Source organism: Oncorhynchus nerka, linkage group LG2, assembly GCF_034236695.1.
Source record: "Oncorhynchus nerka isolate Pitt River linkage group LG2, Oner_Uvic_2.0, whole genome shotgun sequence".
Taxonomy (NCBI): domain Eukaryota; kingdom Metazoa; phylum Chordata; class Actinopteri; order Salmoniformes; family Salmonidae; genus Oncorhynchus; species Oncorhynchus nerka.
Genome location: NC_088397.1, coordinates 8,150,762 through 8,177,646, shown reverse-complemented (window position 1 = coordinate 8,177,646; position 26,885 = coordinate 8,150,762). Strand labels below are relative to the sequence as shown.

The following is a 26,885-nucleotide window of genomic DNA, read 5'->3' as shown; positions in this document are numbered from 1 at the left end:
TATATACCATTACAATTACCTGGGTCCTGGGCTGGAGGTCCAGGTAGTTTCTGATCCAGGGCTGGAGGCTGGCAGAAGGCCAACGAAGCCATGGAAGAGGTCTGAGGCTGGGTGTGACACAGCAGATTGTTCTGGAGGAAGGACAGGGAAGGGTAGGGGGGAGTCTGCTGGAGCATCGCTCCCATGGTGTTCAGATGCTGGAACACATGCTGCTCCAGGACCAGAGGCAGGGAGAGACCAGGGCCTTGGGAGAGGGAGCCCAGGGAGAGAGGCCCCTGGTGGGTCAGGAGGTACGGAGGGATCCCCTGGGGAGGGGTTCCTCCAGCCATCTGTTGGAGGGGGTGGATGGGCAGCATCACAGGACTGTCCCCCAGACAGAGAGGCTGAAGCACGGTGGCAGCCACCTTGAGAGCCACCCCTTCTGGAGCCTCGGCGCTGGGACTGACCATGGTGGGGGACGCTGGGATAGTTACCATATGTGAAAGGCTTGGTTTCTGATTAGCCTGGCCAGGAGAGCTGATGCGTGAGGCCTCGCTTGTAATCAGCTGGGTGACAGTGTTCTCTACCTTTCTGACCCCCTCTCCACCACCTCTTCCTCCTCCACTACTTCCCCCATTCTGAGGAAGGTCAGCTACATGCTCCGAGCAAAGATCCTCCATCTTCTTTTTCCTCAAAACATCCACTGGAGTCTGATCTTAGGACAGGAGGGCCATGGTAACTGTGGCCATGGTTACTGTTTAGCAGAGTCACAGACCGGCACCGAACCTGACGGGGGGAAAGAGAAAAGGCTTGTTTTAATGGACAAATATGGGTCATTAGTCAGAACTAGAACTGGCAAGTTAGCAAAGTAAAGTAAGAGAAAACAACAAGCTTCAGTGTTTATTCAGTGTTCATGTGGATGAAAGCAGAGTAGACTTGGAGATTTATGTCCCAGTCCCTCCTGCTGTGGTTTAATGAAAGACCCCGAGGACAAACTGTTGGACTTGACTTGGTTCAACTCAAAATGAACACTAAATCACTTCTAAATCCTCTTGTCTTTTCCAAATCCCCCAGTATTACCCTTGAACCTGCTAGTGATGTCTGTGTCCCAAATAGCACCCTATTCTCTGTCTAGTGTGTTACATTTGACCTGAGCCCTATGAGCCCTATAGGCCCTGGTCAAAAGTAGTGCACTATAAGCCTAAGTACAATAACTAACATTGCCAGCACCAGTACATTTATTAAAAACGTGTTTCCCTGGCAGGCATAGATTAAGAAAGGAATGTAATTTCATAAGGGTCATGTTTAGCCTGGTTTAATTGAGTTAGATTGGACAGAAGGTGGCTCATGTCTTTACAGAGACCTGGGAGGTAGAGAACCTGTAATAAACCTTGAGTTAGATTGGACAGAAGGTGGCTCATGTCTTTACAGAGACCTGGGAGGTAGAGAACCTGTAATAAACCTTGAGTTAGATTGGACAGAAGGTGGCTCATGTCTTTACAGAGACCTGGGAGGTAGAGAACCTGTAATAAACCTTGAGTTAGATTGGACAGAAGGTGGCTCATGTCTTTACAGAGACCTGGGAGGTAGAGAACCTGTAATAAACCTTGAGTTAGATTGGACAGAAGGTGGCTCATGTCTTTACAGAGACCTAGGAGGTAGAGAACCTGTAATAAACCTTGAGTTAGATTGGACAGAAGGTGGCTCATGTCTTTACAGACACCTGGGAGGTAGAGAACCTGTAATAAACCTTGAGTTAGATTGGACAGAAGGTGGCTCATGTCTTTACAGAGACCTAGGAGGTAGAGAACCTGTAATAAACCTTGAGTTAGATTGGACAGAAGGTGGCTCATGTCTTTACAGAGACCTGGGAGGTAGAGAACCTGTAATAAACCTTGAGTTAGATTGGACAGAAGGTGGCTCATGTCTTTACAGACACCTAGGAGGTAGAGAACCTGTAATAAACCTTGAGTTAGATTGGACAGAAGGTGGCTCATGTCTTTACAGACACCTAGGAGGTAGAGAACCTGTAATAAACCTTGAGTTAGATTGGACAGAAGGTGGCTCATGTCTTTACAGACACCTAGGAGGTAGAGAACCTGTAATAAACCTTGAGTTAGATTGGACAGAAGGTGGCTCATGTCTTTACAGACACCTAGGAGGTAGAGAACCTGTAATAAACCTTGAGTTAGATTGGACAGAAGGTGGCTCATGTCTTTACAGACACCTAGGAGGTAGAGAACCTGTAATAAACCTTGAGTTAGATTGGACAGAAGGTGGCTCATGTCTTTACAGACACCTAGGAGGTAGAGAACCTGTAATAAACCTTGAGTTAGATTGGACAGAAGGTGGCTCATGTCTTTACAGACACCTAGGAGGTAGAGAACCTGTAATAAACCTTGAGTTAGATTGGACAGAAGGTGGCTCATGTCTTTACAGAGACCTGGGAGGTAGAGAACCTGTAATAAACCTTGAGTTAGATTGGACAGAAGGTGGCTCATGTCTTTACAGAGACCTAGGAGGTAGAGAACCTGTAATAAACCTTGAGTTAGATTGGACAGAAGGTGGCTCATGTCTTTACAGAGACCTGGGAGGTAGAGAACCTGTAATAAACCTTGAGTTAGATTGGTTAGAGAAGGTGGCTCATGTCTTTACAGAGACCTGGGAGGTAGAGAACCTGTAATAAACCTTGAGTTAGATTGGACAGAAGGTGGCTCATGTCTTTACAGAGACCTAGGAGGTAGAGAACCTGTAATAAACCTTGAGTTAGATTGGACAGAAGGTGGCTCATGTCTTTACAGAGACCTGGGAGGTAGAGAACCTGTAATAAACCTTGAGTTAGATTGGACAGAAGGTGGCTCATGTCTTTACAGAGACCTGGGAGGTAGAGAACCTGTAATAAACCTTGAGTTAGATTGGACAGAAGGTGGCTCATGTCTTTGCAGAGACCTAGGAGGTAGAGAACCTGTAATAAACCTTGAGTTAGATTGGACAGAAGGTGGCTCATGTCTTTGCAGAGACCTAGGAGGTAGAGAACCTGTAATAAACCTTGAGTTAGATTGGAGAGAAGGTGGCTCATGTCTTTACAGAGGCCTGGGAGGTAGAGAACCTGTAATAAACCTTGAGTTAGATTGGACAGAAGGTGGCTCATGTCTTTACAGACACCTAGGAGGCAGAGAACCTGTAATAAACCTTGAGTTAGATTGGACAGAAGGTGGCTCATGTCTTTACAGACACCTAGGAGGTAGAGAACCTGTAATAAACCTTGAGTTAGATTGGACAGAAGGTGGCTCATGTCTTTACAGACACCTAGGAGGTAGAGAACCTGTAATAAACCTTGAGTTAGATTGGACAGAAGGTGGCTCATGTCTTTACAGAGACCTGGGAGGTAGAGAACCTGTAATAAACCTTGAGTTAGATTGATTGACAGAAGGTGGCTCATGTCTTTACAGAGACCTAGGAGGTAGAGAACCTGTAATAAACCTTGAGTTAGATTGGACAGAAGGTGGCTCATGTCTTTACAGAGACCTGGGAGGTAGAGAACCTGTAATAAACCTTGAGTTAGATTGGACAGAAGGTGGCTCATGTCTTTACAGAGACCTGGGAGGTAGAGAACCTGTAATAAACCTTGAGTTAGATTGGACAGAAGGTGGCTCATGTCTTTACAGAGACCTAGGAGGTAGAGAACCTGTAATAAACCTTGAGTTAGATTGGACAGAAGGTGGCTCATGTCTTTACAGAGACCTGGGAGGTAGAGAACCTGATTGGACAGAAGGTGGCTCATGTCTTTACAGAGACCTGGGAGGTAGAGAACCTGTAATAAACCTTGAGTTAGATTGGACAGAAGGTGGCTCATGTCTTTACAGACACCTGGGAGGTAGAGAACCTGTAATAAACCTGGTCCTAATAATGAAGAGACATTAGAAATACTCTGTGTGTGATAGCTGAAGCACTGACACAAGCTCACTGCTGATGTAACACTTGTTTTAGCAGCAGAACAGAGAACACAGGAAATCCAACATATCGACCAAATACAGGAAACAGGATATTTCTATAATGAGGCCTTGAAGTGACCATAAAACTAGACTGGATCAATATGAACAACAGTCTAACATTGTTGTGTTTTAAACCAGAGATGAAACCAGACTGGATCAATATGAACAACAGTCCACCATTGTTGTGTTTTAAACCAGAGTTAAAACTAGACTGGATCAATATGAACAACAGTCTAACATTGTTGTGTTTTAAACCAGAGATAAAACTAGACTGGATCAATATGAACAACAGTCTAACATTGTTGTGTTTTAAACCAGAGATAAAACTAGACTGGATCAATATGAACAACAGTCCACCATTGTCGTATTTTAAACCAGAGTTCAAACTAGACTGGATCAATATGAACAACAGTCCACCATTGTTGTGTTTAAAACCAGAGATAAAACTAGACTGGATCAATATGAACAACAGTCTAACATTGTCGTGTTTTAAACCAGAGATAAAACTAGACTGGATCAATATGAACAACAGTCCACCATTGTCATGTTTTAAACCAGAGTTAAAACTAGACTGGATCAATATGAACAACAGTCCACCATTGTCATGTTTTAAACCAGAGTTCTGGAAAACCTTCACAGAGCAATTTAGATCAGTATGACTCCTGATTATGTCTAAATATGACCAGAAACAGAACTAGTCCTTGCCTGTCACCAGTCCTCCCAGCTTCTCTCCTATCTATTAGATTTAAATGTTTTGTGGTGGAAGCCATTGGCTTTAGCCTGGTCTCAGATCTGTCTGTGCTCTCTTGACAACTCCAGCACATTGCTGTGACAGAAATGGAGTTGGCAAGTTAGTTGGATCAGAATGGATATTCCTCCACTCAGTTAGATCAGGCTAGATATTCCTCCTCCACTCAGTCAGATCAGGCTGGATATTCCTCCTCCACTCAGTCAGATCAGGCTGGATATTCCTCCTCCACTCAGTTAGATCAGGCTGGATATTCCTCCTCCCCTCAGACCAGGCTGGATATTCCTCCTCCACTCAGTCAGATCAGGCTGGATATTCCTCCTCCACTCAGTTAGATCAGGCTGGATATTCCTCCTCCACTCAGTCAGACCAGGCTGGATATTCCTCCTCCACTCAGTCAGATCAGGCTGGATATTCCTCCTCCACTCAGTTAGATCAGGCTGGATATTCCTCCTCCACTCAGATCAGGCTGGATATTCCCCCTCCACTCAGTCAGATCAGGCTGGATATTCCTCCTCCACTCAGTCAGATCAGGCTGGATATTCCTCCTCCACTCAGTTAGATCAGGCTGGATATTCCTCCTCCACTCAGTCAGATCAGGCTGGATATTCCTCCTCCACTCAGATCAGGCTGAGTATTCCTCCTCCACTCAGTCAGATCAGGCTGGATATTCCTCCTCCACTCAGTAAGATCAGGCTGGATATTCCTCCTCCACTCAGTCAGATCAGGCTGGATATTCCTCCTCCACTCAGTTAGATCAGGCTGGATATTCCTCCTCCACTCAGTTAGATCAGGCTGGATATTCCTCCTCCACTCAGTCAGATCAGGCTGGATATTCCTCCTCCACTCAGTTAGATCAGGCTGGATATTCCTCCTCCACTCAGTTAGATCAGGCTGGATATTCTCCTCCAGTTAGATCAGGCTGGATATTCCTCCTCCACTCAGTTAGATCAGGCTGGATATTCCTCCTCCACTCAGTCAGATCAGGCTGGATATTCCTCCTCCACTCAGTCAGATCAGGCTGGATATTCCTCCTCCACTCAGTTAGATCAGGCTGGATATTCCTCCTCCACTCAGTATTCCTCCTCCACTCAGTTAGATCAGGCTGGATATTCCTCCTCCACTCAGTCAGATCAGGCTGGATATTCCTCCTCCACTCAGTTAGATCAGGCTGGATATTCCTCCTCCACTCAGTCAGACCAGGCTGGATATTCCTCCTCCACTCAGTGGATATTCAGATCAGGCTGGATATTCCTCCTCCACTCAGTTAGATCAGGCTGGATATTCCTCCTCCACTCAGTTAGATCAGGCTGGATATTCCTCCTCCACTCAGTCAGATCAGGCTGGATATTCCTCCTCCACTCAGTCAGGCTGGATATTCCTCCTCCACTCAGATCAGGCTGGATATTCCTCCTCCACTCAGTCAGATCAGGCTGGATATTCCTCCTCCACTCAGTTAGATCAGGCTGGATATTCCTCCTCCACTCAGTCAGATCAGGCTGGATATTCCTCCTCCACTCAGTTAGATCAGGCTGGATATTCCTCCTCCACTCAGTCAGATCAGGCTGGATATTCCTCCTCCACTCAGTCAGATCAGGCTGGATATTCCTCCTCCACTCAGTAAGATCAGGCTGGATATTCCTCCTCCACTCAGTCAGATCAGGCTGGATCAGTTAGATCAGGCTGGATATTCCTCCTCCAGATCAGGCTGGATATTCCTCCTCCTCCAGTCAGATCAGGCTGGATATTCCTCCTCCACTCAGTTAGATCAGGCTGGATATTCCTCCTCCACTCAGTCAGATGGATATTCCTCCTCCAGGCTGGATATTCCCTCCACTCAGTCAGATCAGGCTGGATATTCCTCCTCCACTCAGTCAGATCAGGCTGGATATTCCTCCTCCACTCAGTTAGATCAGGCTGGATATTCCTCCTCCACTCAGTCAGATCAGGCTGGATATTCCTCCTCCACTCCTGGACCTCCTCCACTCAGTTAGATCAGGCTGGATATTCCTCCTCCACTCAGTTAGATCAGGCTGGATATTCCTCCTCCACTCAGTTAGATCAGGCTGGATATTCCTCCTCCACTCAGTTAGATCAGGCTGGATATTCCTCCTCCACTCAGTTAGATCAGGCTGGATATTCCTCCTCCACTCAGTCAGATCAGGCTGGATATTCCTCCTCCACTCAGTTAGATCAGGCTGGATATTCCTCCTCCACTCAGTCAGATCAGGCTGGATATTCCTCCTCCACTCAGTCAGATCAGGCTGGATATTCCTCCTCCACTGGATATTCAGTTAGATCAGGCTGGATATTCCTCCTCCACTCAGTCCTCCACTCAGTCAGATCAGGCTGGATATTCCTCCTCCACTCAGCTGGATATTCCTCCTCCACTCAGTCAGATCAGGCTGGATATTCCTCCTCCAGTCAGATCAGGCTGGATATTCCTCCTCTCCACTCAGGCTGGATATTCCTCCTCCAGATCAGGCTGGATATTCCTCCTCCACTCAGTAAGATCAGGCTGGATATTCCTCCTCCACTCAGTAAGATCAGGCTGGATATTCCTCCTCCACTCAGTCAGATCAGGCTGGATATTCCTCCTCCACTCAGTAAGATCAGGCTGGATATTCCTCCTCCACTCAGTTAGATCGGGCTGGATATTCCTTCCTCCTCCACTCAGTCAGATCAGGCTGGATATTCCTCCTCCACTCAGTGGATATTCAGTTAGATCAGGCTGGATATTCCTCCTCCACTCAGTCAGATCAGGCTGGATATTCCTCCTCCACTCAGTTAGATCAGGCTGGATATTCCTCCTCCACTCAGTCAGATCAGGCTGGATATTCCTCCTCCACTCAGTCAGATCAGGCTGGATATTCCTCCTCCACTCAGTTAGATCAGGCTGGATATTCCTCCTCCACTCAGTTAGATCAGGCGGGATATTCCTCCTCCACTCAGTTAGATTAGGCTGGATATTCCTCCTCCACTCAGATCAGGCTGGATATTCCTCCTCCAGGCTGGATATTCCTCCTCCACTCAGATCAGGCTGGATATTCCTCCTCCACTCCACTCAGTTAGATCAGGCTGGATATTCCTCCTCCACTCAGATCAGGCTGGATATTCCTCCTCCACTCAGTCAGATCAGGCTGGATATTCCTCCTCCACTCAGTAAGATCAGGCTGGATATTCCTCCTCCACTCAGATCAGGCTGAGTATTCCTCCTCCACTCAGTAAGATCAGGCTGGATATTCCTCCTCCACTCAGTCAGATCAGGCTGGATATTCCTCCTCCCCTCAGATCAGGCTGGATATTTCTCCTCCACTCAGTTAGATCAGGCTGGATATTCCTCCTCCACTCAGTCAGATCAGGCTGGATATTCCTCCTCCACTCAGTTAGATCAGGTTGGATATTCCTCCTCCACTCAGTCAGATCAGGCTGGATATTCCTCCTCCACTCAGTCAGATCAGGCTGGATATTCCTCCTCCACTCAGTTGGATCAGGCTGGATATTCCTCCTCCACTCAGTTAGATCAGGCTGGATATTCCTCCTCCACTCAGTTAGATTAGGCTGGATATTCCTCCTCCACTCAGAGCAGGCTGGATATTCCTCCTCCACTCAGATCAGGCTGGATATTCCTCCTCCACTCAGTTAGATCAGGCTGGATATTCCTCCTCCACTCAGATCAGGCTGGATATTCCTCCTCCACTCAGTCAGATCAGGCTGGATATTCCTCCTCCACTCAGTCAGATCAGGCTGGATATTCCTCCTCCACTCAGTTAGATCAGGCTGGATATTCCTCCTCCACTCAGTCAGATCAGGCTGGATATTCCTCCTCCACTCAGATCAGGCTGGATCTCCTCCAGGCAGGCTGGATATTCCTCCTCCACTCAGTTAGATCAGGCTGGATATTCCTCCTCCACTCAGTCAGATCAGGCTGGATATTCCTCCTCCACTCAGTCAGATCAGGCTGGATATTCCTCCTCCACTCAGTTAGATCAGGCTGGATATTCCTCCTCCACTCAGTTAGATCAGGCTGGATATTCCTCCTCCACTCAGTCACTCATCAGGCTGGATATTCCTCCTCCACTCAGATCAGGCTGGATATTCCTCCTCCACTCAGATCAGGCTGGATATTCCTCCTCCACTCAGTTAGATCAGGCTGGATATTCCTCCTCCACTCAGTCAGATCAGGCTGGATATTCCTCCTCCACTCAGTTAGATCAGGCTGGATATTCAGGCTGGATATTCCTCCACTCAGTCAGATCAGGCTGGATATTCCTCCTCCACTCAGTCAGATCAGGCTGGATATTCCTCCTCCACTCAGTTAGATCAGGCTGGATATTCCTCCTCCACTCAGTCAGATCAGGCTGGATATTCCTCCTCCACTCAGTCAGATCAGGCTGGATATTCCTCCTCCACTCAGTCAGATCAGGCTGGATATTCCTCCTCCACTCAGTTAGATCAGGCTGGATATTCCTCCTCCACTCAGTCAGATCAGGCTGGATATTCCTCCTCCACTCAGTCAGATCAGGCTGGATATTCCTCCTCCACTCAGTTAGATCAGGCTGGATATTCCTCCTCCACTCAGTTAGATCAGGCTGGATATTCCTCCTCCACTCAGTCAGATCAGGCTGGATATTCCTCCTCCACTCAGTTAGATCAGGCTGGATATTCCTCCTCCACTCAGTTAGATCAGGCTGGATATTCCTCCTCCACTCAGTTAGATTAGGCTGGATATTCCTCCTCCACTCAGAGCAGGCTGGATATTCCTCCTCCACTCAGATCAGGCTGGATATTCCTCCTCCACTCAGTTAGATCAGGCTGGATATTCCTCCTCCACTCAGTTAGATCAGGCTGGATATTCCTCCTCCACTCAGATCAGGCTGGATATTCCTCCTCCACTCAGTTAGATCAGGCTGGATATTCCTCCTCCACTCAGTCAGATCAGGCTGGATATTCCTCCTCCACTCAGTCAGATCAGGCTGGATATTCCTCCTCCACTCAGTAAGATCAGGCTGGATATTCCTCCTCCACTCAGTCAGATCAGGCTGGATATTCCTCCTCCACTCAGTAAGATCAGGCTGGATATTCCTCCTCCACTCAGATCAGGCTGAGTATTCCTCCTCCACTCAGTAAGATCAGGCTGGATATTCCTCCTCCACTCAGTAAGATCAGGCTGGATATTCCTCCTCCACTCAGTCAGATCAGGCTGGATATTCCTCCTCCACTCAGTTAGATCAGGCTGGATATTCCTCCTCCACTCAGTTAGATCAGGCTGGATATTCCTCCTCCACTCAGTTAGATCAGGCTGGATATTCCTCCTCCACTCAGTTAGATTAGGCTGGATATTCCTCCTCCACTCAGATCAGGCTGGATATTCCTCCTCCACTCAGATCAGGCTGGATATTCCTCCTCCACTCAGTTAGATCAGGCTGGATATTCCTCCTCCACTCAGATCAGGCTGGATATTCCTCCTCCACTCAGTCAGATCAGGCTGGATATTCCTCCTCCACTCAGTAAGATCAGGCTGGATATTCCTCCTCCACTCAGATCCGCTGAGTATTCCTCCTCCACTCAGTAAGATCAGGCTGGATATTCCTCCTCCACTCAGTAAGATCAGGCTGGATATTCCTCCTCCACTCAGTCAGATCAGGCTGGATATTCCTCCTCCCCTCAGATCAGGCTGGATATTTCTCCTCCACTCAGTTAGATCAGGCTGGATATTCCTCCTCCACTCAGTTAGATCAGGCTGGATATTCCTCCTCCACTCAGTTAGATCAGGCTGTATATTCCTCCTCCACTCAGTTAGATTGGGCTGGATATTCATCCTCCACTCAGATCAGGCTGGATATTCCTCCTCCACTCAGATCAGGCTGGATATTCCTCCTCCACTCAGTTAGATCGGGCTGGATATTCCTCCTCCACTCAGTCAGATCAGGCTGGGTATTCCTCCTCCACTCAGTCAGATCAGGCTGGATATTCCTCCTCCACTCAGTTAGATCAGGCTGGATATTCCTCCTCCACTCAGTCAGATCAGGCTGGATATTCCTCCTCCACTCAGTTAGATCAGGCTGGATATTCCTCCTCCACTCAGTCAGATCAGGCTGGATATTCCTCCTCCACTCAGTCAGATCAGGCTGGATATTCCTCCTCCACTCAGTTAGATTAGGCTGGATATTCCTCCTCCACTCAGAGCAGGCTGGATATTCCTCCTCCACTCAGATCAGGCTGGATATTCCTCCTCCACTCAGTTAGATCAGGCTGGATATTCCTCCTCCACTCAGTCAGATCAGGCTGGATATTCCTCCTCCACTCAGTCAGATCAGGCTGGATATTCCTCCTCCACTCAGTTAGATCAGGCTGGATATTCCTCCTCCACTCAGTTAGATCAGGCTGGATATTCCTCCTCCACTCAGGAAGATCAGGCTGGATATTCCTCCTCCACTCAGATCAGGCTGGATATTCCTCCTCCACTCAGGAAGATCAGGCTGGATATTCCTCCTCCACTCAGTCAGATCAGGCTGGATATTCCTCCTCCACTCAGTCAGATCAGGCTGGATATTCCTCCTCCACTCAGTTAGATCAGGCTGGATATTCCTCCTCCACTCAGTTAGATCAGGCTGGATATTCCTCCTCCACTCAGGAAGATCAGGCTGGATATTCCTCCTCCACTCAGGAAGATCAGGCTGGATATTCCTCCTCCACTCAGTCAGATCAGGCTGGATATTCCTCATCCACTCAGTAAGATCAGGCTGGATATTCCTCCTCCACTCAGTCAGATCAGGCTGGATATTCCTCCTCCACTCAGTTAGATCAGGCTGGATATTCCTCCTCCACTCAGGAAGATCAGGCTGGATATTCCTCCTCCCCTCAGATCAGGCTGGATATTCCTCCTCCCCTCAGTCAGATCAGGCTGGATATTCCTCCTCCACTCAGAGAGTTGTTTACATGCAGGCCAAATCAATAAGATACTTGTGTACTTAGAGGGAAGCCTCAACTATCTACAGTATATCCCTATGGAGACTGTCTCTGCCGGTCATATTACTGTGGAATACAATATGAAACTCTGTCAAATAGATGTGAGCATCTGAACCTTAGGGTCAGGTTTCCAGGACACATTGAAGCCTAGGTTACTCATGGACATAGAAAATGTTCCATAGAAAATCTCCTATAATCTCCTATAATATTAAATTGAAACTGAAAGGAGAGCTAAAGAAAGGCTCCGTTTGGTTTGGGGGAGAAAGACAATGTTCGGGGAGGGTTAAATCAAATCCTGGTGATATCTTGTTAAAGTCCTTGAACATGTCCATTATAGTCTTATGTCTCTCTTATCAGGTCACCCTGACACAGACACGAGGAGAGAGAAAACACATAAACCCTCGTCCAAACATCGCTTCCAATACCAGGCCTGCATGTACACCACACATATGAAGATGCCCATCCAAACACCAGATACAGAACCTCCCCCACATTAGCAGGATCTAGAATGTGAATAGAGGACGGCTCCCCTCTGCTTGGCTCTCTTCTCCTCCCCAGCAGTCGGTCGGGGACTGAGTTGAAAAGGTTAAGCCGGGGGTAATAGGCCATATGTAGCTGTTTAGAGGGAAGCTTTTCATTTGTGAGGCTTCAGGGTCCTGTGGTGAATTGTGTTTGGAAAAACCTTTAATGCCAAAGGAGGTCTGTTCCAACTCCCTGACCCTAATACACTGCTTAAGGCCGTGTGCCAAATGACACCCTATTCCTTATGTAGTGCACTACTCTTGACCAGGGCCCATAGATAGGGCTCTAGTTTAAACATAGTACACTACATAGGCCAGGGAATAGGGTGCCATTTTGGGACACATATTAGATCTCCTGCTGTTCTGCTGATCACTGGTCTGGACAAAATGGTTCCTCTGCATTAACCCACTAATGTAATAACAGAAAGGACATTGTGGAACGGTAAATTAATAATAATGTCTACAGAGCGAAGCCGTCAGATTCAGGATGATACACTAGTTCCTGTATTTGAAAGTCGTGTTGTCATTTATTTTTCTTCAGTTGGCCTGAAGACGTCAAGGCTTAGTTAGAAATTGGTTTTATTGAGTGTAAATATTCTGAATAAGTTCTGTCAAAATAGTCTGTTCAAGCCTGACTGTAAAACGCTGGATCTTTTTGTACAACTGTAAGATGCATTTCATTTTACGAAAGCCACATTACTACAAATCTGTCTTCAATTGAAACGTCATTCTGTTGACTTACACTCCCTGGGACTCATCTGGGGCTGTGACAGAAATGAGGTCATCAATAATCAAGAGTATCCATTTAAGCACTTGTTTAAAATCTGGTGGTGGAAAACAAACACACGCACTTAAAGCTACCAGCACTGTACACACACACACACACGCACGCACGCGCACACGCACACACTCACTCACGCACGCACGCACACACATACACATACGCACGCACGCACGCACACACATACACACACACAGACAGACGCGCGCGCACGCACGCACGCACGAACACACACACACACACACACACACACACACACACACACACACACACACACACACACACACACACACACACACGCTGCCTGACTAAACTCCACTTTATTGGTCTGAAATCTATTAAACGCCCTGCCAAGAACTCTGAAATAAATCTTCAATAAAAAGAAAATCTTATAAATTAAAATCCCAGCATTGGAAGCGCTACGAGGTTAGCCACCGACCGGCCAGCCGGCTTCAAGAAGGTGATTTATCCTCCAGGGAAGAAGAAACTCAGCAGTAAAGTCAAATAAAAGTTTAACATTTACAAACACACCCAAAACTCCTGCCTGGAAAAATGACTTGTTGTACATGTATTTATGTTCTAGAACACAACCATGCGCATGGATGTACACACACACACACACACACACACACACACACACACACACACACACACACACACACACACACACACACACACGCACAATGACACCCCCCCATACACACAATGAACCCCCCCACATACACACACACACACACACACACCCCCCCCCCATACACAATGACACCCCCCATACACACAATGAACCCCCCACATACACGCACAATGACACCCCCATACACACAATTAACCCCCCACACACACACACACATACGCGCACAATGACCCCCCCTCCACACACACACACATAAGTCAAAGAAGCAGCAGTGCAGGGCGGCACCGTGTCTCACAGCTTGGAGCCAATTACTCTCAGATCAGACGAAGGCTTCAGAAACGAATCCAGACGACTACTTCATCACTACTACAGGACGTATGAACTCTACCACTGGGCAGCGCCTGGCTGGGCCTCTGGGATGAAGCTTTGGACCGAATCTATGGTCAGATTCCTGACGGACAGAGAGTCCAGTCAGGGTAGCGTTTTAACAACAGTCATGTGAGTGTGTGTGTGTGTGTGTGTGTGTGTGTGTGTGTGTGTGTGTGTGTGTGTGTGTGTGTGTGTGTGTGTGTGTGTGTGTGTGTGTGTGTGTGTGAGTGTGTGTGTCAGTAGAGGCTGCTGAGGGGAGGACGGCTCATAATAATGGCTGGAACGGTGTGAATGGAATGGCATCAAACCAAGTGTTTGATGTGTTTGATACCGTTCCACTGATTCCGACCAGCCATTACCACGAGCTCGTCCTCCCCAATTAAGGTGCCACCAGCCTCCTGTAGTGTGCGTGTGTTTGAAGAAGACCCACCACACAAAACTGTATCACTCCGCCAACGACCAGATTACCTTCAAGTGAATCATTGTCTCAGGTGGAAAATTATTTACAAACACTCTATAGCCACCTGGTCTATAAATAACCCTCTATAGCCACCTGGTCTATAAATAACCCACTATAGCCACCTGGTCTATAAATAACCCTCTATAGCCTCCTGGTCTATAAGTAACCCCCTATAGCCACCTGGTCTATATAGAACCCCCTATAGCCACCTGGTCTATAAATAACCCTCTATAGCCACCTGGTCTATAAATAACCCTCTATAGCCACCTGGTCTATATAGAACCCCCTATAGGCACCTGGTCTTTAAATAACCCTCTATATCCACCTGGTCTAAATAGAACCCCCTATAGCCACCTGGTCTATAAATAACCCCCTATAGGCACCTGGTCTTTAAATAACCCTCTATAGCCACCTGGTCTAAATAGAACCCCCTATAGCCACCTGGTCTATATGGAACCCTCTATAGCCACCTGGTCTATAAATAACCCTCTATAGCCACCTGGTCTATATAGAACCCCCTATAGCCACCTGGTCTATAAATAACCCTCTATAGCCACCTGGTCTATATAGAACCCCCTATAGCCACCTGGTCTATAAATAACCCCCTATAGCCACCTGGTCTATAAGTAACCCCCTATAGCCACCTGGTCTATATAGAACCCCCTATAGCCACCTGGTCTATAAGTAACCCCCTATAGCCACCTGGTCTATAAGTAACCCCCTATAGCCACCTGGTCTATAAATAACCCCCTATAGCCACCTGGTCTATATAGAACCCCCTATAGCCACCTGGTCTATAAATAACCCTCTATAGCCACCTGGTCTATATAGAACCCCCTATAGCCACCTGGTCTATAAATAACCCTCTATAGCCACCTGGTCTATATAGAACCCCCTATAGCCACCTGGTCTATAAATAACCCCCTATAGCCACCTGGTCTATAAGTAACCCCCTATAGCCACCTGGTCTATATAGAACCCCCTATAGCCACCTGGTCTATAAGTAACCCCTATAGCCACCTGGTCTATAAATAACCCCTATAGCCACCTGGTCTATATAGAACCCCCTATAGCCACCTGGTCTATAAGTAACCCCTATTGCCACCTGGTCTATAAGTAACCCCCTATAGCCACCTGGTCTATAAGTAACCCCTATAGCTACCTAGTCTATAAGTAACCCCCTATAGCCACCTGGTCTATAAATAACCCCTATAGCCACCTGGTCTAAAAAGAACCCCTATAGCCACCTGGTCTATAAGAACCCCTATAGCCACCTGGTCTATAAGTAACCCCCTATAGCCACCTGGTCTATATAATAACCCCCTATAGCCACCTGGTCTATATAGAACCCCTATAGCCACCTGGTCTATAAGTAACCCCCTATAGCCACCTGGTCTATATAGAACCCCTATAGCCACCTGGTCTATATAGAACCCCCTATAGCCACCTGGTCTATATAGAACCCCCTATAGCCACCTGGTCTATAAATAACCCTCTATAGCCACCTGGTATATATAGAACCCCCTATAGCCACCTGGTCTATAAATAACCCTCTATAGCCACCTGGTCTATATAGAACCCCCTATAGCCACCTGGTCTATAAATAACCCCCTATAGCCACCTGGTCTATAAGTAACCCCCTATAGCCACCTAGTCTATAAATAACCCCCTATAGCCACCTGGTCTATAAATAACCCTCTATAGCCACCTGGTCTATAAATAACCCTCTATAGCCACCTGGTCTATATAGAACCCCCTATAGCCACCTGGTCTATAAATAACCCTCTATAGCCACCTGGTCTATATAGAACCCCTATAGCCACCTGGTCTATAAATAACCCTCTATAGCCACCTGGTCTATATAGAACCCCTATAGCCACCTGGTCTATAAATAACCCCCTATAGCCACCTGGTCTATAAGTAACCCCCTATAGCCACCTGGTCTATATAGAACCCCCTATAGCCACCTGGTCTATAAATAACCCTCTATAGCCACCTGGTCTATAAGTAACCCCCTATAGCCACCTGGTCTATAAGTAACCCCCTATAGCCACCTGGTCTATATAAAACCCCTATAGCCACCTGGTCTATATAGAACCCCCTATAGCCACCTGGTCTATAAATAACCCCCTATAGGCACCTGGTCTTTAAATAACCCTCTATAGCCACCTGGTCTAAATAGAACCCCCTATAGCCACCTGGTCTATATGGAACCCTCTATAGCCACCTGGTCTATAAATAACCCTCTATAGCCACCTGGTCTATATAGAACCCCCTATAGCCACCTGGTCTATAAATAACCCTCTATAGCCACCTGGTCTATATAGAACCCCCTATAGCCACCTGGTCTATAAATAACCCCCTATAGCCACCTGGTCTATAAGTAACCCCCTATAGCCACCTGGTCTATATAGAACCCCCTATAGCCACCTGGTCTATAAATAACCCATAGCCACCTGGTCTATAAATAACCCCCTATAGCCACCTGGTCTATATAGAACCCCCTATAGCCATCTGGTCTATAAGTAACCCCCTATAGCCACCTGGTCTATAAATAACCCCCTATAGCCACCTGGTCTATATAAAACCCCCTATAGCCACCTGGTCTATATAGAACCCCCTATAGCCACCTGGTCTATAAGTAACCCCCTATAGCCACCTGGTCTATATAGAACCCCCTATAGCCACCTGGTCTATAAATAACCCTCTATAGCCACCTGGTCTATATAGAACCCCTATAGCCACCTGGTCTATAAATAACCCCTATAGCCACCTGGTCTATAAGTAACCCCCTATAGCCACCTAGTCTATAAATAACCCCCTATAGCCACCTGGTCTATAAATAACCCTCTATAGCCACCTGGTCTATAAATAACCCTCTATAGCCACCTGGTCTATATAGAACCCCCTATAGCCACCTGGTCTATAAATAACCCTCTATAGCCACCTGGTCTATATAGAACCCCTATAGCCACCTGGTCTATAAATAACCTGGTCCCCCTATAGCCACCTGGTCTATAAATAACCCCTGGTCTATAGCCACCTGGTCTATAAATAACCCCTATAGCCACCTGGTCTATATAGAACCCCCTATAGCCACCTGGTCTTTAAATGTAACCCCCTATAGCCACCTGGTCTATAAGTAACCCCCTATAGCCACCTGGTCTATAAATAACCCCCTATAGCCACCTGGTCTATATAAAACCCACTATAGCCACCTGGTCTATAAGTAACCCCCTATAGCCACCTGGTCTATAAATAACCCCCTATAGCCACCTGGTCTATATAGAACCCCCTATAGCCACCTGGTCTATAAATAACCCCCTATAGCCACCTGGTCTATATAGAACCCCCTATAGCCACCTGGTCTATAAATAACCCCCTATAGCCACCTGGTCTATAAATAACCCTCTATAGCCACCTGGTCTATAAATAACCCCCTATAGCCACCTGGTCTATAAGTAACCCCCTATAGCCACCTGGTCTATAAGTAACCCCCTATAGCTACCTAGTCTATAAATAACCCCCTATAGCCACCTGGTCTATAAGTAACCCCCTATAGCCACCTGGTCTAAATAGAACCCCCTATAGCCACCTGGTCTATATAGAACCCCTATAGCCACCTGGTCTATAAGTAACCCCCTATAGCCACCTGGTCTATATAGAACCCCTATAGCCACCTGGTCTATATAGAACCCCTATAGCCACCTGGTCTATATAGAACCCCCTATAGCCACCTGGTCTATATAGAACCCCCTATAGCCACCTGGTCTATATAGAACCCCCTATAGCCACCTGGTCTATAAGTAACCCTCTATAGCCACCTGGTCTATATAGAACCCCCTATAGCCACCTGGTCTATATAGAACCCCCTATAGCCACCTGGTCTATATAGAACCCCCTATAGCCACCTGGTCTATATAGAACCCCCTATAGCCACCTGGTCTATATAGAACCCCCTATAGCCCCTACCTTTCAGATCTATTTGAAAAGTCTGATACCCATTTAGACCTTTCACCACCACCACCACCATCGTCATCATTACCATCATCATCACCACCATCATCACCACATTCATCATCATCAACTTCACCACCACCATCATCATCACCATAATCACCTTCACCACCACCATCACCACCCTCATCATCACCACCACCATCATCATTAACACCATCATCATCATCACCACCATCATCATCATCACCACCACCACCATCACCACCCTCATCATCATCATCACCACCACCACCATCATCACCACCCTCATCACCACCACCACCATCATCATCATCACCACCACCCCATCATCATCATCACCACCACCAGCATCATCATCATCACATCACCACCCTCATCACCACCACCACCACCATCATCATCACCACAACCACAACCACCACCATCACCACCACAACCATCACTACCATCACCACCACCACCATCACCACAACCACCACCATCACCACCACCACCACCACCATCACCACAACCACCACCATCACCACAACCACCACCACCACCACCATCACCACAACCATCACTACCATCACCACCATCACCACCACCACCATCACCACAACCACCACCATCACCATCACCACCACCATACTGATAGGCTGGAACAGATTACATGACTACAAGCACATCTCCCTCAATAGGAAGAGACAGGCCCAGAAAAACATCAGGCCCAACAGACTGTAAACACTGATGTCATGGCTAGCTCTAACTCTAACTGTGTCTGTGTTTTGGTAATGGTCATTTAGGACCTGACTGAATGCAACATCTGTCAACACTTTAAAGGGGCAGTCTGTGAATGCTACATCCATTGTTTGATTTATGATATATAGCCATTGATTCTTGAAGAATATAACTTATATAGTTCAACTGTCTAACTCCATCAGAACCTAAAATATAAGCTTGTTTGTTTGTAAACAATGTAATTGTAAACAAACACTGGCATGGATGGGTGCCATGTTTTAAACCTTAAAACGATCATGTTGATATCATACAGTAGATGGTCAGTCCTTGTACCCATAGCTCTGTCTATGAATTTGAGAGTGGTTACGTTTCTACAGCCCCGTCCCCTCAGCTGTTTACTGAATCAGTGGCAGAGTGGTTACGTTTCTCCAGCCCCGTCCCCTCAGCTGTTTACTGAATCAGTGGCAGAGTGGTTACGTTTCTCCAGCCCCGTCCCCTCAGCTGTTTACTGAATCAGTGGCAGAGTGGTTACGTTTCTCCAGCCCCGTCCCCTCAGCTGTTTACTGAATCAGTGGCAGAGTGGTTACGTTTCTCCAGCCCCGTCCCCTCAGCTGTTTACTGAATCAGTGGCAGAGTGGTTACGTTTCTACAGCCCCGTCCCCTCAGCTGTTTACTGAATCAGTGGCAGAGTGGTTACGTTTCTCCAGCCCCATCCCCTCAGTTGTTTACTGAATCAGTGGCAGAGTGGTTACGTTTCTCCAGCCCCATCCGCTCAGCTGTTTACTGAATCAGTGGCAGAGTGATTGCTTTGCTATTGTTTGACCCGCAGATTTCCCCTTTAATTCTACACTCAATCGTCATTGGTTGTCCCACTGTTCCCCGGCCGCCAAAGACGTGGATGTGGATTAACGTCGGCCCTCCGCTCCTCTCTGATTCAGAGGGGTTGGGTTAAATGCGGAAGACACGTTTCAGTTGTACAACTGACTAAGAATCCCCCTTTCCCTGACTGGTACTGGGAGATATTGGAGGAAATATTATTGGAGGAGAGGGAGACTGTCTTTGAGTTGCTGTGCTTCCTGAGCCCCAATCTACTGTTGTCATGGCAACACAGTCAGTGGCACAGTGAAGCAGCAGCAACTCTGGCAGCCATTTTGTAGGCTACATGGATGGTAGGGTTCCTCTATGTTGGGGGAACAGTGATGGGTTTCTTTACCAGTGCCCTTTCTCTAGGTTACTAATTGTCTGATGTTGGCTGAGGTCTGATCTATATCTCCCATACCACACAACACCACAACACCACACCACAATACCACAACATCACAACACCACAGCCCCACAACATACCAGCACAACAACATAACACCACAACACCACAGCATCACAGCACCACAGCACCACAGCACCACAACATCACAGCACCACAACATCACAGCACCACAACACCACACCACAACACCACAGCATCACACCACAACATCACAGCACCACAACACCACAGCACCACACACACCACAATACCACAACTTCACACCACAACACCACAACCCCACAACATACCAGCACAACAACATAACACCACAACACCACAGCACCACAACACCACACACAGCATCACAACACAACACAACATCACAGCACCACAACACCACAGACAGCATCAAAACATAACACAACACCACAATACCACAGCATAACACCACAACAACACAACACCACAGCACCACAACACCACAGCACCACAACACCACAGCACCACAACACCACAACACCACAACACAACACCACAGCACCACAACACCACAGCACCACAACACAACAGCACAACAACACAACACCACAGCACCACAACACCACAGCACCACAACACCACAACATAACAGCACAACAACACAACACCACAGCACCACAACACAACACCACAACACCACAGCACCACAACACAACAGCACAACAACATAACAGCACAACAACACAACACCACAGCACCACAACACAACAGCACCACAACACCACAGCACCACAACACAACACCACAGCACCACAACACAACAGCACCACAACATACTAGCACAACACCACAACACCACAGCACCACAACACAACTGCACCACAACACAACAGCACCACAACATACCAGCACCACAACATACTAGCACAACACCACAGCACCACAACACAACATACCAGCACCACAACACAGCACAACACCACAGCACCACAACACAACTGCACACAACACAACAGCACCACAACATACCAGCACCACAACATACTAGCACAACACCACAACACCACAACACCACAGCACCACAACACAACAGCACCACAACATACTAGCACAACACCACAACACCACAGCACCACAACACAACTGCACCACAACACAACAGCACCACAACATACCAGCACCACAACATACTAGCACAACACCACACAACCACAGCTCCACAGCACCACAACATAACATCACAACATACCAGCACCACAACACCACAACATCACAGCACAACATCACAGCACCACAACACCACAACATCACAGCACCACAACACCACAACATCACAGCACCACAACACCACAACATCACAGCATCAAAACATAACACAACAATACAGCACCACAGCATAACAACACAACACCACAGCACCACAACATAACAGGACAACACCACAGCACTTCACAGCACCACAACACCACAGACAGCATCAAAACATAACACAACAGCACCTCAAGATCACAGACAGCATCACATCATAACACAACACCACAGCACCACAACATAACAGCACAACACCACAGCACATCACCACAACACCACAGACAGCATCACAACATAACACAACACCACAGCACCTCAAGATCACAGACAGCATCACATCATAACACAAGACCACTGACAGCATCTGTCATGTCCTGACCTTAGTTCCTTTTTTATGTCTCTATTTTGGTTTGGTCAGGGCGGGAGTTGGGGTGGGCATTCTATGTTTTTCATTCTATGTTTTGTTCTGTGTGTTGTATTTCTATGTGTTTGGCCTGGTATGGTTCCCAATCAGAGGCAGCTGTCAATCGTTGTTTCTGATTGAGAACCATACTTAGGTAACCTGTTTTCCCACCTGTGTTTGTGGGTAGTTGTTTTCTGTTTTGTATTCTGTACCAGACAGAACTGTTTCGTTCATTCTCCTTTGTTGTTGTTTTCATTCAGTGTTCAATTCCTAAATAAAGATGAACACGTACCACGCTGCACCTTGGTCCTCACCTCTTTCCACCAACGGCCGTTACAGCATCACAACAGAACACAGCACCATGTCATTTGGAGATCTACTATAGGCCTCGGGCAGGGGCCCGAATTACATTCAGCTGTCGGATGATTCTTCCCTGAGCGGATAGTTGGGGGGTAGGAACATAATTTGAAATCATTTGTACCGTGAACTGACTGCAAGAACCCCAAACAGATAAATTACTTGACCAAAACAGAATCATTTCAAACCTTGATTACATTGATACCATCACATATCTCACTTCCGACCCTAGGAATACTTCGGGAACAAATTTAAATCATTCCGAGTTGATTTCCTGGTGAGTTTACAGTATTTTATGTGGAGAAATTAAATTGATATAGAAAAAAACATATAGAAAACTTATAGGGGCCAAATAAAACCACTGGGCAGCCTATTAGGGAACCCTCGGGTAGATTGTCTAAATCTGACGACAGAGACAGGGTGTGTGTGAAAACAACACACAACGCAGACTACGTCATCTCTCAGAGAGAACGACTAAATAAAAGAGAGAATATAAGGCTAATAAGAGAGAGAGAGAGGAAGACTTCAAGCCCTCATGGAGGGGGAAGCAGATCACATAATCAGAGACTTAAAAACGTCAATTACAAAATGGCATGTCTTCAACCCCAAACCTCAGAGAGCCTGTCGTTTCTCCAGTTTAATGGTACCCATGTGGGAAGCTGTTGCAACCATAAGGAAAGGGGTAAAATAGGCTTCCTGGTGAGTGTGTCCCAAATGGCACCCTATTCCCTATTTAGTGCACTACTTTTGACTAGGGCCCATTGGGCTCTGGTGAAAAGAAGTGCACTGCACTATATAGGGAATAGAGTGCCATTTGTGACTTACCCCTAAATACGTTTTCTACATGAGTTTGAAGCAAAGCTGGCACAGAGGGAGAGACACGGCTGTAATGGATGAGGAATGTAATCTTAAAGCAGAACCAATCATTAGGATCATTACGCTGGGTTTGGAGAGCAGTGCCTTGAGTTCACTCAGTTTACTCAGTTTATGCCCGCTCTGCTATCTCTCTCAGAACTCTCAGGTGGTTCTGCTATCTCTCTCAGAACTCTCAGGTGGTTCTGCTATCTCTCTCAGAACCATCTTCTTGACCCTAACCAGTGAGGCTTCAATAATGCTTTGTGTATGTTTAGTACTCATGTTCATAGCACCAAGGCCTTCCACTTTCCCCCAGGTCTCTCCAAACATATAGTGTGGGACTCTAAACCCAGATGAAGCTTAGTCCTGAACACACATCCCCAATGGAGCCATTACTTTAGATGGTTAGTGTGTCATTGTTTTAGAATAGATGAGGCTTCGCTCTGGCAGGCTGATATTTGTATGTAGACGATGCTCTGACGGCCGTGTGTTTATAAAGGCATTAAGTGTGTTCTTGGTCTGGGCTGGGACTTTATTCACGCTGTAATACGTCGTTGTTAACTGGAGCTTTCGCTAAGTCCCGCCCCAGAATGTTGGGCAACCAATCGCAGTGCTCCAATGGATAGCAACTATCGTCGAGTTCAACACCTTGGACAAGCTCACGTAGATCTCATGAAAGCCAGTGAGGACTATGGCAGAAAAACAAGAATTTTCTTCGAAAACTAAACGTTTAACTGGCTAAATAATTGCCCGGTGCACCAGGAGTACTTGCTACTGTGAGTCCTGAAATGCAGAACCTGTTGTTTGTTGATGGACTGTTTCCCGTCTGTATTGGTCTCTGACCAACTCTCAGAACTCTCAGGTGGTTCTGCTATCTCTCTCAGAACTCTCAGGTGGTTCCGCTATCTCTCTCAGAACTCTCAGGTGGTTCTGCTATCTCTCTCAGAACTCTCAGATGGTTTTGCTATCTCTCTCAGAACTCTCAGGTGGTTCTGCTATCTCTCTCAGAACTCTCAGGGGGTTCTGCTATCTCTCTCAGGTGGTTCTGCTATCTCTCTCAGAACTCTCAGGTGGTTCTGCCATCTCTCTCAGAACTCTCAGGGGGTTCTGCTATCTCTCTCAGGTGGTTCTGCTATCTCTCTCAGAACTCGCAGGGGGTTCTGCTATCGCTCTCAGAACTCTCAGGTGGTTCTGCTATCTCTCTCAGAACCATCTTCTTGACCCTAACCAGTCAGGCTTCAAGTCGGGTCACTCAACCGAGACTGCTCTCTTCTGTTTCCTATGTAGTGTGCTCTCTTCTGTTTCCTATGTAGTGTGCTCTCTTCTGTTTCCTATGTAGTGTGCTCTCTTCTGTTTCCTATGTAGTGTGCTTTCAGCCTGTTTCCTATGTAGTGTGCTTTCAGCCTGTTTCCTATGTAGTGTGCTCTCTTCTGTTTCCTATGTAGTGTGCTCTCTTCTGTTTCCTATGTAGTGTGCTCTCTTCTGTTTCCTATGTAGTGTGCTCTCTTCTGTTTCCTATGTAGTGTGCTTTCAGCCTGTTTCCTATGTAGTGTGCTTTCAGCCTGTTTCCTATGTAGTGTGCTCTCTTCTGTTTCCTATGTAAGTGTGCTTTCAGCCTGTTTCCTATGTAGTGTGCTCTCTTCTGTTTCCTATGTAGTGTGCTCTCTTCTGTTTCCTATGTAGTGTGCTTTCATCCTGTTTCCTATGTAGTGTGCTTTCAGCCTGTTTCCTATGTAGTGTGCTTTCAGCCTGTTTCCTATGTAGTGTGCTTTCAGCCTGTTTCCTATGTAGTGTGCTCTCTTCTGTTTCCTATGTAGTGTGCTTTCAGCCTGTTTCCTATGTAGTGTGCTTTCAGCCTGTTTCCTATGTAGTGTGCTTTCAGCCTGTTTCCTATGTAGTGTGCTCTCTTCTGTTTCCTATGTAGTGTGCTTTCAGCCTGTTTCCTATGTAGTGTGCTTTCAGCCTGTTTCCTATGTAGTGTGCTCTCTTCTGTTTCCTATGTAGTGTGCTCTCTTCTGTTTCCTATGTAGTGTGCTCTCTTCTGTTTCCTATGTAGTGTGCTTTCAGCCTGTTTCCTATGTAGTGTGCTCTCTTCTGTTTCCTATGTAGTGTGCTTTCAGCCTGTTTCCTATGTAGTGTGCTCTCTTCTGTTTCCTATGTAGTGTGCTTTCAGCCTGTTTCCTATGTAGTGTGCTTTCAGCCTGTTTCCTATGTAAGTGTGCTTTCAGCCTGTTTTCTATGTAGTGTGCTTTCAGCCTGTTTCCTATGTAGTGTGCTTTCAGCCTGTTTCCTATGCAGTGTGCTCTCTTCTGTTTCCTATGTAGTGTGCTTTCAGCCTGTTTCCTATGTAGTGTGCTTTCAGCCTGTTTCCTATGTAGTGTGCTTTCAGCCTGTTTCCTATGCAGTGTGCTCTCTTCTGTTTCATATGTAGTGTGCTTTCAGCCTGTTTCCTATGTAGTGTGCTTTCAGCCTGTTTCCTATGTAGTGTGCTTTCAGCCTGTTTCCTATGTAGTGTGCTCTCTTCTGTTTTCTATGTAGTGTGCTCTCTTCTGTTTTCTATGTAGTGTGCTTTCAGCCTGTTTCCTATGTAGTGTGCTCTCTTCTGTTTCCTATGTAGTGTGCTCTCTTCTGTTTTCTATGTAGTGTGCTCTCTTCTGTTTTCTATGTAGTGTGCTCTCTTCTGTTTCCTATGTAGTGTGCTTTCAGCCTGTTTCCTATGTAGTGTGCTTTCATCCTGTTTCCTATGTAGTGTGCTTTCAGCCTGTTTCCTATGTAGTGTGCTTTCAGCCTGTTTCCTATGTAGTGTGCTCTCTTCTGTTTCCTATGTAGTGTGCTCTCTTCTGTTTCCTATGTAGTGTGCTTTCAGCCTGTTTCCTATGTAGTGTGCTCTCTTCTGTTTCCTATGTAGTGTGCTTTCAGCCTGTTTCCTATGTAGTGTGCTCTCTTCTGTTTCCTATGTAGTGTGCTTTCAGCCTGTTTCCTATGTAGTGTGCTTTCAGCCTGTTTCCTATGTAAGTGTGCTTTCAGCCTGTTTTCTATGTAGTGTGCTTTCAGCCTGTTTCCTATGTAGTGTGCTTTTAGCCTGTTTTCTATGTAGTGTGCTTTCAGCCTGTTTCCTATGTAGTGTGCTTTCAGCCTGTTTCCTATGTAGTGTGCTTTCAGCCTGTTTCCTATGTAGTGTGCTTTCATTCTGTTTCCTATGTAGTGTGCTTTCATTCTGTTTCCTATGTAGTGTGCTTTCAGCCTGTTTTCTATGTAGTGTGCTTTCTTTCCACTAGTTTATAACAACCGTATAACTAGGGGCTGATGTTCTTCCTGGTCAGGTCACGTGGTCAAGAGAGATCAGGGGTCCAGGTAATGACCAGTGACCTCATAGTTTAAAGGTAGAATCTGTCAAATGTACCTTTAAGATGTGCTTCTGTCAGAAAATAGGTAGGGACAGGCTGTGGAGTTACATAATGTGCCTTTTATGCCACTGCCGGGGCATGGCCTTGACCAGCTAGCACAGCCAGCATACCCACTGGAGAACAACACAGTGTGTGTGTGTGTGTGTGTGTGTGTGTGTGTGTGT

At 46.7% G+C, this 26,885-nt stretch overlaps 1 protein-coding gene across 1 annotated transcript in view; it reads right to left on the bottom strand.

Moving 5' to 3' along the window:
* The window catches only part of si:ch211-161f7.2 (retinoic acid-induced protein 2), a 31,619-nt gene that overhangs the window by 2,034 nt on the left and 2,700 nt on the right, over positions 1 to 26,885 (bottom strand). The window contains exon 2 of the mRNA XM_065022659.1: positions 20 to 765. Within this exon, the coding sequence (XP_064878731.1) occupies positions 20 to 659 (640 nt within the window). The 5' untranslated portion in view covers positions 660 to 765. The remainder of the gene's footprint in view (positions 1 to 19; positions 766 to 26,885) is intronic.